At 42.2% G+C, this 13,248-nt stretch overlaps 1 protein-coding gene across 2 annotated transcripts in view; it reads left to right on the forward strand.

The window, feature by feature from the left end:
* The window catches only part of LOC121553608 (cadherin-related family member 1-like), a 197,916-nt gene that overhangs the window by 119,210 nt on the left and 65,458 nt on the right, over positions 1-13,248 (forward strand). For both annotated transcript variants that reach the window (XM_041866854.1, XM_041866855.1), the window contains one exon: positions 3,568-3,720. In XM_041866854.1, the coding sequence (XP_041722788.1) occupies positions 3,568-3,720 (153 nt within the window). The remainder of the gene's footprint in view (positions 1-3,567; positions 3,721-13,248) is intronic.

Here is a 13,248-nt window from a genome sequence, read left to right on the forward strand (position 1 = left end):
ACACAACTACTGAACACAACCACGACCACTGACTAAACACAACTACTGAACACAACCACACAACTACTGACCAAAATGACTGACAACAACCACATAACTACTGACCACATTAACAAAACTACTGACCCTAACAACTAACCACCTCTACTGACCACAACTACAGACCATAACTACTAACCACAACTACTGACCACAAACACACAACTACTGACCAAAACTACTTACCACTTCTAACCACAACTACTGACTACAACTACTGACCACATCTACCAACCACAACCAGATAACTACATTTTTACATTTTAGTCATTTAGCAGACGCTCTTATCCAGTGCGACTTACAGTTAGTGACCACAAATACTGAACACAAATGCACAACTACAGACCACAACTACTGACCACAATTGGCCTTTCAGGTTATATCGATATAGGACTCATGTTACTGTGGATATAGATACTTTTGTACCTGTTTCCTCCAGAATCTTCACAAGGTCCTTTGCTGTTTTTCTGGGATTGATTTGCACTTTTCACACCAAAGTACATTCATCTGTGGGGCTCCCGAGTGGCACTGTGGTGTAAGGCACTCCATCTCAGTGCTTGAGGCATCACTACAGACCCCCTGGTTCGATTCCAGGCTGTATCACAACCGGCCGTTATTGGGAGTCCCATAGGGCGGTACACAATTGGCCCAGCATCGTCCGGGTTTGGCCGGTGTAGGCCGTCATTGAAAATAAGAATTTGTTCTTAACTAACTTGCCTAGTTAAATAAAGGTTAAAAGAATTCAACAACAAAAAAATAATCTCCAGGAGACAGAACGCGTGTCTTTCCTGAGCGGTAGGACGGCTGCGTGGTCCCATGGTTTTTATACTTGCGTACTATTGTTTGTACAGATGAATGTGGTACCTTCAGGCGTTTGGAAATTGCTCCCAAGGATGATCCAGACTTGTGGCGGTTTTCTAAGGTCTTGGCTGATTTATTTTGATTTTCCCATGATGTCAAGCAAAAAGGCACTAAGTTTGAAGGTAGGCCTTGATATACATCCACAGATACACCTCCAATTAACTAAAATAATGTCAATTAGCCTATCAGAAGCTTCTAAAGCCATGACATTATTTTCTGGAATTTTCCAAGCTGTTTAAAGGCACAGTCAACTTAGTATATGTCAACTTCTGACCCCACTGGAATTGTGATACAGTGAAGTTGAAAAACGAGTTTTAATGACTCCAACCTAAGTGTATGTAAACTTTCGACTTCAACTGTATCCCTTTGAGCATGAGAGAGAGACTCATTAGCGTTTTGCTGGGTACCAACGCCCTACAGCACAATGTCTTGGCGGGTTAAGTTAAGAATTAACGGCCGCTATGGGTTGACGGCCGCTATGGGTTCTAAAGGGTTTTAACATGATTTTTGAGTTACTACCTCATCTCTGTACCCCACACATACAATTATCTTTAATGGCCCTCAGTCGAGCAGTGAATTTCAAACACAGATTCAACCACAAATACCATGGAGGTTTTTCAATGCCTCGTAAAGAAGGGCACCTATTGTTAGATGGGTAAAAAACAACAGACATTTAATATTGCTTTGAACATGGTGAAGTTATTAATTACACTTTGGATGGTGTATCAATACACTAAGTCAGTACAAATATACAGGCGTCCTTCCTAACTCAGTTGCCAGAGAGAATTTCACCATGAGGCCAATGGTGACTTTAAAACAGTTACAGAGTGTAATGGCTGTGATAGGAGAAAACTGAGGATGGATCAACAACATTGTAGTTACTGAAAGTCACCTTTCACCAGGACAATAACCTTAAACACAAGGCCAAATATACACTGGAGTTGCTTACAAAGACAACATTGAATGTTCCTGAATGGCCTAGTTAGTTTTGACTTAAATCGGCTTGAAAATCACTGGAGTTGCTCACCTTGTCCGAGAGAGATTTACACGCTTATCAAAATGTCAGTCCAGAGTAAGCCTTAACGAAACACAACCCTTATTTTAAGTGTTTCTAAAATGCCCTATGGGAAAAATGAATAGTAGAAAAACAATTGGAAACATTTCCCTGTTTACATTTTAGCAGACACTCTTATCAAGAGCGACTTACAGTTAGTGAGTGAACACATTATTTATTTTTTCATACTGGCCCCATACTGGATTCGTGGGAATCGAACCCACAACCCTGGCGTTGCAAGTGCCATGCTCTACCAACTGAGCTACACGGCACCCCTAGGTTTTGTGGGTATTATGACTCATACTGTGGTACACTATATAGCTTCCTATCTTGAATGTGCTGAGAAAACAGAGATATACTATATATACAGTCAGTAAGTGTCAACATGAAGAGAGAAAATAGGATGTCACCTATCTCAGGATATCGAATGAGTCCATATCCAGCTATAGGAACTGTCCATGTGTGATATCAAGAATAATCCCAATATCATAGATGTCTAAAAGACACATCTGGATTCAGAATTTGTCCGTACATGGACAAAACTCCAAATATGCATTGAAAATGGTCTGTATTCTCTAGAATATCGAAAACGTTTGAAGTAAAGATGTCCCCTGATCTGGACCCTTTTCGCCCAGTGATATGTTGTGTATGTCCCAACCGTTAGTGAAATTGTTGTACCAGTTTAAATGGGAAGTTCACCCATTTTTACATATGGCTTTATTTCCACTCTTTCTGTTCTTGTAATTGATCCCCCAAACGTTTTTTTACCAGTGAAAAGTTTTAGAACACCTACTCATTCAAGGGTTTTTCCTTGAATGAGTAGGTATTCTAAAACTTTTGACGAGTAGTATATTTATATACACACACACACACACACACACACACACACACACACACACACACACACACACACACACACACACACACACACACACACACACACACAGTGCATTCGGAAAGTATTCAGACCCCTTGACTTTTTCCACATTTTGTTACGTTACAGTCTTATTCTAAAATTGATTAAATTGTGCTTTCCCCCTTCATCAATCTACACACAATACCCCATAATGACGAAGCAAAAATCGTTTTTTGCAAATTTATTAAAAATAAACCATGGAAATATTACATTTACATAAGTATTCAGACCCTTTAGTCAGTACTTTGTTGAAGCACCTTTGGCAGCAATTACTGCCTCGAATCTTCTTTGGTATGACGCTACAAGCTTGGCACACCTGTATTTGGGGAGTTTGTCCCATTCTTCTCTGCAGATCCTCTCAAGCTCTGTCAGGTTGGATGGGGAGCATCGTTGCACAGCTATTTTCAGGTCTCTCCAGAGATGTTAGATCTGGTTCAAGTCCGGGCTCTGGCTGGGCCACTCAAGGACGTTCAGAGACTTGTCTCGAAGCGACTTCTGCGTTGTCTTGGCTGTGTGCTTAGGGTCGTTGTCCTGTTAGAAGGTTAACCTTCGCCCCAGTCTGAAGACTAGTCTCCCAGTCCCTGCTGCTGAAAAACATTGCAAAATGTACCAAATGTACACCAATTGCTAATGGTGTAAGCTTTGTAAAGCTGGTGACGTTAGCCCTAACGAATGTCTCTTGGGTTGTGTGCTGCAGGGGTCCAATGCTAAATTCAACATCAGACTTATTGGTCCTGGGCGGATGTTACGGGTGGTTCCCCAGACTGTGCTCAATGAGGCCCAGGTCACCATCTTAGTGGAGGACTCTGCTGACATGGACTATGAGAAATACCATTTCCTCACCTTCAAGGTATGTCTGTCTGTGTGTCTGTGTGTCTGTGTGTCTGTGTGTCTGTGTGTCTGTCTGTCTGTCTGTCTGTCTGTCTGTCTGTCTGTCTGTCTGTCTGTCTGTCTGTCTGTCTGTCTGTCTGTCTGTCTGTCTGTCTGTCTGTGTTATAGTTGAGTCTTAAGTCTCTACAAGATCCTACCACACTGCTATCTATTCATTATTCATACATCTGATACCAGTAATTGCTTGATGATTATCAAAACATCTATCTGATGATTCATGGCTATCGGTAAACAAAATCTGAATCTACAGATGATATTACATAGGGTGCTTTCAAATATCCCCTTATGATTCGAATCCTAGAGCGTTTGGTACCCTGATCTGTGCTATAAAGCATGTGTGAAACGCAAACTAATCCTGGCTGAAACTAATCCTGGACCTGCGTGAGTAGCGGGTCTAAGATCCAGGACCAGAGTACCAGGTATTGTGACACAGCAGCGCTAGTCAAGTGGAACTTTTTTGCCCGTTGTAAACAAGCTAGCTCGCTAACGTCATGTAGAATGTGCATCTTGCTAATCACACCCTGAAACAGGTTTTTTCAGGTCTTGTGAAAGCAAAACATATTCTGTCGAATTCTCACAAATGCTCCAGGAACCGAATCAGGGTCGCGAATTTCAGATTTGAAAACGCTCATAGTCGGAGTGGACTTCTAGCCCATCTCAGGAAGCGTGCACACCATCCACCGCTTCCGAGTATATTACTCTCTAATGTTCAGTCCCAGGACAATAAAGTAGACAAGCTCAGGGTGAGGGTCTCCTTCCAGAGAGACATCAGGGACTGTAACACACTCTGTTTCATGGAATAATGGCTCACTCCGGATATACTGTCCCCGTACATACAGCCAGCTGGGTTCTCAGTACATCGCGCAGACAGGAATAAATAACTTTCCGGGAAGAAGAAAGGCGGAGGTGTATGTTTAATGATTAACTACTCATGTTGTGATTGTGATAATGTACAGGAACTCAAGTTCTTTTGTTCACCCGACATAGAATATCTCACAATCAAAAGCCGACAGCATTAACTCCCGAGACAATTCTGTTCGGTTATAGTCACAGCCTTGTATATTCCCCCTCAAGCCGATACCACGACGGCCCTCAAGGAACTACACTGGACTTTGTGCAAACTGGAAACCACTTATCCTGAGGCTGCATTTATTGTAGCTGGGGACTTTAACTAAGCAAATTTGAGGAAAACACTACCGAAGTTCTATCAACACATTACCTGTAGAACTCGCACTTCAAAAATTCTCGACCATTGTCACTCTCTTTTCCGGGATGGCTACAAGGCCCTCCCCCGCCCTCCCTTTGGCAAATCAGAACGACTCCATTCTGCTCCTCCCTTCCTATAGGCAGAAACTCAAACAGGAAGTATCCGTGCTAAGGTCTATTCAACGCTGGTCTGACCAATCGGAATCCATGCTTAAAGATTGTTTTGGGATATGTTCCGGGTTGCCTCTGAGAATAACACTGACATATACACTGACAAGGTGACTGAGTTCATCAGGAAGTGTATATGGGATGTTGTTCCCACTATGACTATTAAAACCTACTCAAATCAAAAACGGTGGATAGATGGCAGCATTCAAACAAAACTGAAAGCGCAAACCATCTAATTTAACCACTGCAAGGTGACTGGGAATATGGTCGAATACAAGCAGTGCAGTTATGCCCTCCGTAAGGCAATCAAACAGGCAAAACGTCAGTACAGAGACAAAGTGGAGACGCAATTCAATGGCTCAAAGACAAAACATATGTGGCAGGGTCTCCAGACAATCACAGATTATAAAGGGAAAACCAGTCGAGGACACCGACGTCTTGCTCCCAGATAACCTAAACACAGTTTTTGCCTGCTTTGAGGATAACACAGTGCCACCGACGCGGCCCACTCCCGAGGACTTTGTGCTCTCATTCTCCATGGCCGACATGAGTAAGACATTTAAGCATGTTAACCCTCGCAAGGCTGCCGGCCCAAACGGCATCCCTAGCCTCGTCCTCAGAGCATGCGCAGACTATCTGGCAGGAGTGTTTACGGACATATTCACGCTCTCCCTATCCCAGTCTGCTGTCCCCACTTGCGTCAAGATGTCCACCATTGTTCCTGTACCTAAGAAAGCAAAGGTAGCTAAACTAAATAACTATCGCCCCGTAGCACTCACTTCTGTCATCATGAAGTGCTTTGAGAGGCTAGTTAAGGATCATATCACCTCCACCTTACCTGACACCCTAGACCCACTTCAATTTGCATACCGCCCCGATAGATCCACAGAGATGCAATCGCCATGGCACTGCACATTGCCCTATCCCATTTGGACAAGAGTAGAGACTATGTAAGAATGCTGTTCATTGACTACAGCTCAAACTTCAACACCATAGTACCCTCCAAGCTCATCATTAAGCTCGGGGCCCTTGGTCTGAACTCCGCCTGTGCAACTGTGTCCTGGACTTCATGATGGGCCGCCCCCAGGTGTTTAAGGTAGGACACAACACCTCCACTATGCTGATCCTCAACACAGGGGCCCCACATGGGTGCATGCTCCGCCCCCTCCTGTACTCCCTGTTCACCCATGATTGTGTGGCCACGCATGCCTCCAATTCAGCAATCAAGTTTGCAGACGACACAACAGTAGTAGGCCTGATTACCAATAATGACGAGACAGCCTATAGGGAGGAGGCGAGGGCCCTGGCAGAGTGGTGCCAGGAAAATAACCTCTCCCTCAACATTAACAAAATGAAGGAGCTGATTGTGGATATCAGGAGACAGCAGAGGGAGCACGCCCCCATCCACATCGACGGGCTGTAGTGGAGAAGGTGAAAAGGTTAAAGTTGCTCGGCCTACACATCACTGACAATCTGAAATGGTCCACCCACAAACGTTCTGTATCACTGCCTGGTACGGCAACTGCACAACCTTTAACATCAGGGCTCTCCAGAGGGTGGTACGGTCTGCCCAACGCATCACTGGGGGCACACTGCCTGCCCTCCAGGACACCTACAGCATGTGATGTCACAGGAAGGCCAAAAAGATCATCAAGGACATCAACCGCCCGAGCCATGGCCTGTTCACCCTGCTATCATCCATAAGGCGAGGTCAGTACAGGTGCATCAAAGCTGAGACAGAGAGACTGAAAAGAAGCTCTATCGCAAAGCCATCAGAGATCTCAAAGCCGTTAAATTGCCATCACCAGCCGGCCTCCACCCAGTACCCTGTTCTGAACTTAGTCACTGTCACTAACCGGCTGCCACTGCTCACTTTAATCATGTTTACATACTGTTTTACTCATTCCATGTGTATATACTGTATTCTACTGTATTCTAGTCAATGCCACTATGACATTGTTCTTCCTAATCCTAGTCCTCGTCTTAATTCCATTATTTTACTTTCAGATTTGTGTGTATTGTGAATTGTTAGATACTACTGCACTGTTGGAGCTAGGAACAGAAGCATTTCACTACACCCGCATAACATCTGCTAAATATGTGTATGCGACCAATAAAATTGTATTTGATTTTATTAGATTTTGTCCAGTGGGTAGGCTATTGGAAGGGGATAATAGCAGTGTACAATAGACATATAAAAACTACCCTAATCGCCCTCACTGACCATCAATCACTAAAGCAAATGTCCAGTCGTCGTGCAACATGCACCAGGCTCCAGGTCCTAACTGCCACGTTTGTTCTGCGCTCCATAATATTAAAACATTTTCCCCAGTTGGGATCAAGAAAGTACTACTCTACTCTACTCATAATGAATATATATTACCTGTCCCAAATTATTGTACAATTTGTAATATGTTAAATGGCGTCCACTATTACTAGCGACCCTCAGGAAGAACCACACGGACGATGAAATGGTATGTTAAAGGAAATGATATAATGGAAGGATAGGCTTAAAACGGAATGAAAAGTGACAGTGAACTGCGTGTGGTTATTACCGGCAGTCGTTATAGTGGTTAATATTTAACATCATACAAATAGAGAAAACAGCCAAGTCAGGGCATATAATTAAAACACTCTAGAGCGCACACAAAGAAACTCGGCAGGTTCAATTTGCACACAACTTTATGTAATGCTACAGTAGCCTATTTGGCTTGGGTCTCCAAATTCCATCCCCGCAAGTTATGAGGCCATTTCATAAAAAAAAGCCAGGTTGGGTTGTTGATGCTGGGTTATTCAGATATGACCCAGCGGGTCAGATCAGAAGGCTGGAGGTGTGGCTTAGCAGGGGTGTGGCTTCCGGATACTTATTTTTGGTCACCAATGAGAATAAATGTCATTCCTGTTCACCTGTTCTCTTGTATTGCTAACATACTTCAAGGTTGAACACTGACAGTTTTGTAGCTTCAATAGAGCTTACAGAAGTATACAAGTTCCTTATGAGCCTATGGAAATCCAAATGTTGGGATAGTTACCACTTTGTTACAATATAAAACTTACCTTTTCACACTTGAGTTCCAAATATCTCTAACGGTCTCCCCAGCGTTTTTTTTTTTTGTGTGTGTGATGTCAGAATGCACGCACTGTTCCAAAATGTGATTGTTACACAACAGGACAGTTAACCCGCGCTGCCCTCAAACCAAGACCCACGCTGCCTGCTAATTATCTATAGGCTATATTTCAACTTGTGAAATTATTTTCTAATAAGTTCTAGTTTGAATTGACATGTGTTCCGCCTACTCATTTATTCACATAGAAGTAGAACATTTCATTGTTTAGGATAATTTATGTTTGAGGCTTTACTGAACCGGACAAACTTCTCTCTTCGATGAGAGCCCAAGCTACTCTCCAGTGTTTCCCCAGATCAAGTATGCAGACATTTGCACAGTCTAGCACAAACTTTTTCCCCCTGGCACATTTTCCAGCTGGCGCTCGCATTGCCTTCATTGTTGATTTCCTTAAAAATAATAACTTTGGACATGTGTGCGTTGCTATCAAAGTAAGTGCCTTATTTTCTTTATATCGTGTTGTCGTTTCTACTGTAGCATGCCCTTTGTACAGTACCAGTCAAAAGTTTGGACACACCTACTCATTCAAGGGTTTTTCTTAATTTTTTACTATTTTCTACATTGGAGAATAATAGTGAAGACATCAAGACTATGAAATAACACATATGGAATAATGTAGTAACCAAAAAAGGTTAAACAAATCAAAATATTTTTTAGATTTTAGATTCTTCAAAGTAACCACCCTTTGCCTTGATGACAGCTTTGCACCCTCTTGGCATTTTCTCAACCAGCTTCATGAGGTAGTCACCTGGAATGCATTTCAATTAACAGGTGTGCCTTGTTAAAAGTTAATTTGTGGAATTTCTTTCCTTCTTAACCCTTTGACGCGTATGATCACGTATTTGTGATCATTCTTGAGTGGTCCCTGCACCGTACGATCTCAAATATGTGATTGTAACAGTAGCAACAGAACGTATGATGCAACAAATGCGTTTAAACCGCATTGTTGTCTGAACAGCATCTAAAACATAAGTTAGCGACCTAATAGTTAGACTAGTTTACAATCTGGTGAGCACAAGAGACCAATGTAATGTTGTTTAGAAAATAAATGCGTGTCAGCTAAGCTAACAGCAGCTAAATTCTTTATGATGGCAGCCATGTTTGTTTATGTTTGACTAGACGAAAACTCCCTAATCCCAGAATGCCATTCACTATAAGGCGCAAATAAACAAAGTCAAAGATGGCTGCGCTCATTACCTGAAAAATATTAACTGAGTTTAGCCACTTTTCAGCATATTACAAATCGTTGATGTACTTGTTACAGTGTATACAAGAACTGGAGCACATGACTTGACAAGTCGTTTACCGTTTTTGACAAATCACAAAGCAAATAAAATGTTTTCACATCACAGATCATCACACCAAATACAAGCCTACTGCCTAGCCTAACCGTAGCGCGAAAGCTAAACAGGGATGAAAGCATTTTAGGGGGGTTTGTGGGGGGGTTCATTTAATTTGTGGGGGGTTTTCAAGTCCATGGGGGTAGAAATGGGGGAAGGTATTGTGGGGGGATATGATGCAGGAAATATTACTATGATGGGGGATTTATCAATAAATGGGGGGCAAACACAAAATAAGATACATTTACATTACATTTTAGACATTTAGCAGACTTTCAGTTAGTGAGTGCATACATTTTCATACTGGCCCCCTGTGGGAAACGAACCCGCAACCCTGGCGTTGCAAGGGCCATGCTCTACCAACTGAGCTACAGGGGACTCCATACACTAAATAAAAACAAAAACCCTGGAAACGTGTTTCTGAGCTGGCAACCCTGAGGTACCAAAGTTACAATCTGAGGTACCAAAGTTACAATCTGAATCCGTGTTCCAAACAACTGGGAACTGGGAAATCTCCAAATTTCGACTTCAGTGCGTTCAAGACAACTGGCAACTAGGGAAAAAACTAGCTCAGACCGGGAAAAATCGTTTTGAACGGTCATCCAATTCGGAATTCCAACTCGGGAACTCGGGCCTCTTTCTAGAGCTCTGACTTTCCGACCTGAAGATCATTGAAGTCATGATTTTACCTAGTATTTTTCCAAGTTCACAGTTGTGAGCACCATAAGTTAGTCGAGTGAACTATCCCTTGTTATAACATCTTTGGTCTGACAGACGCTTACGTGACAATCAGAATACATTGTATAATGTCAACAAACATGTCACCACACATAGCCGGCAAATAGCTTAGCATTAGCTCATCATAATCAGTACAACATTCAAAAAAAGTATTACAATCTATGCAAGAATCGGAATTCATGATGTCACCAGTACTTGAAAACATGTGAATAAAACAGTAAATACATTATGATCTATACATTCACACGGTGTGCTACAGCAGAAATGACAACACGATATACAGAAAATAAGCCACTTACTTTGATAGGAATGCCCACATGTCCATAGTCCAATTTGTAAGGAAAACAACCATGAAGGCAATTCGGGCGCCAGCCAGAAAATGTGCTGGGGGAAAACGTTTGTGCAAGGGCTGTTCTGACTAGAGATTTGCAATGTCTTCATACCTGATCTGGGGAAACGCTAGGGAAGTGCTTGAGCTCTCATTGAAGAGAGAAGTTTATCTGGCTCAGTAAAGCCTCGAACATAAATTGTCCGCAACACTGAAATGGGCTACTTTTATGTGAATGAATGAGGAACACACCTCAATTCTAACTGTTGTTAGAAAATGAAACTTGTTAGAAAATAATTTGAAATTGACAAGTTGAAACATAGCTTATAGATAATTAGCAGTCAGCATGCCTTGGTTTGAGGTCAGTCTGGTTAACTGTCTTGTTGCATAACAATCATATTTTGGAACAGCGAGAGCATTCTGACATCACGCGCATGAAAAAACGCACGCCGGGATAACGGTTAGAGATATTTGGAACTCACGCATGAAAAGGTTAATGCGTTTGAGCCAATCAGTTGTGTCGCGACAAGGTAGGGGTAGTATACAGAAGATAGCCCTATTTGGTAAAAGAACAAGTCCATATTATGGCAAGAACAGCTCAAATAAGCAAAGAGAAACAACAGTCCATCATTACTTTAAGACATGAAGGTCAGCCAATGCGGAAAATGTCAAGAACTTTGAACGTTTCTTCAAGTGCAGTCGCAAAAACTATCAAGCGCTATAATGAAACTGGCTCATGAGGACCGCCACAGGAATGGAAGACCCAGAGTTACATGTGCTGCAGAGGATAAGTTCATTAGAGTTACCAGCCTCAGAAATTGCAGCCCAAATAAATGCTTAACAGAGTCCAAGTAACAGACACATCTCAACATCAACTGTTCAGAGGAGACTGCATGAATCAGGCCTTCATGGTCGAATTGCTGCAAAGAAACCACTACTAAAGGACACCCATAAGAAGAAGAGACCGGCTTGGGCCAAGAAACACAAGCAATGGACATTCGACCGGTGGAAATGTGTCATTTGGTCTGATGAGTCCAAATTTGAGATTTTTGGTTCCAACCATCGTGTCTTTGTGAGACGCAGAGTAAGTGAACAGATGATCTCCGCACGTGTGGTTCACACCATGAAGCATGGAGGAGGAGGTGTGATGGTGTGGGGGAGCTTTGCTGGTGACTGTGATTTATTTAGAATTCAAGGCAAACTTAACCAGCATGGGCTCCCACAGCTTTCTGCAGCGATACGCCATCCCATCTGGTTTGGGCTTAGTGGGACTATCATTTGTTTTTCAACAGGACAATGACCCAAAACACACCTCCAGGCTGGGTAAGGGCTATTTGACCAAGGAGAGTGATGGAGTGCTGCATCAGATGACCTGGCCTCCACAACCACCCGACCTCAACCCAATTGAGATGGTTTAGGATGAGTTGGAAAAGCAGCCAAGAAGTGCTCAGCATATATGGGAACTCCTTCAAGACTGTTGGAAAAGCATTCCTCATGAAGCTGGTTGAGAGAATGCCAAGAGTGTGGAAAGCTGTCATCATGTCAAAGGGTGGCTACTTTGAGGAATCAAAAATATAAAATATATTTTGATTTGTTTAACACTTTTTCTGGTTACTACATGATTCCATATGTGTTATTTCATAGTTTTGATGTCTTCACTATTATTCTACAATGTAGAAAATAGTAAAAATAAAGAAAAACCCTGGAATGAGTAGTATGTATGGAGCATAATGTAATACTGTTCTCTTCACATGTTTTCAAATCCTGGTGAGAAATCATGCATTTCAATTATTGCATAGATTGTAATGGGCACATATGATGATTGTAAAATACTTTTTCGAAGGTTGTACTGATTATGATGAGCTAAGCTATTCGCCAGCTATGTGTGGCACCGTGTTTGTTGATATTATACAATGCATTCTGGGTGTCACGTAAACGTCTGTCAGACCAAAGATGTTATGACAAAATGAGGTGAGGGATGGCTCACTCATCTTTCAAGTAAACTTCCAGAAGTGAATGAAGGGAAGTGAATGATGGTAGATGACTCACCCCATTCAACATGCATACTGAAAACAGAACAAACTATTCTTGTCTCCTCTTCTTATCTTTGGTTGACCCGAAAAACAAACATGGCGGCGCGCACAAACTACCCATCGTCAGATTACTTTCGATTTTTTGAAAGTGTTTTACTCAATTATTTTGATCAATGTTGAGATCCCCCGTGATGTTATGAATTGTAAATAGTCATTTCTATTAGCTAATTCATATAATGGTTTCTGTTAGCCGAGAGTTAGCTAAATATGACCGCTTGTGTTAGGTCATTCTTTCCTCAGGTAGGACTAATATAGCCTACATTTTCTGGTTTGGATGATTGTTTTATGCTGTCACCACTTCTGTGAATGTCTGAAAATTGCATCCAAAAAAATACTGGTCACATTCAGGACATAACGTTGTAAGGAATGTGTTTGTGCAAAATGTTTCTGTGATAAAAACAGTGTTGTCAGCTCTAGCGCTGACTGTTGTGTCAATCGAAACTGGACGTTCTAAATAAGCATTCTAATCACACCGGTTTGAGCGTACGC

This window comes from Coregonus clupeaformis, chromosome 37 (assembly GCF_020615455.1).
Source record: "Coregonus clupeaformis isolate EN_2021a chromosome 37, ASM2061545v1, whole genome shotgun sequence".
NCBI classification, from domain to species: Eukaryota; Metazoa; Chordata; class Actinopteri; order Salmoniformes; family Salmonidae; genus Coregonus; species Coregonus clupeaformis.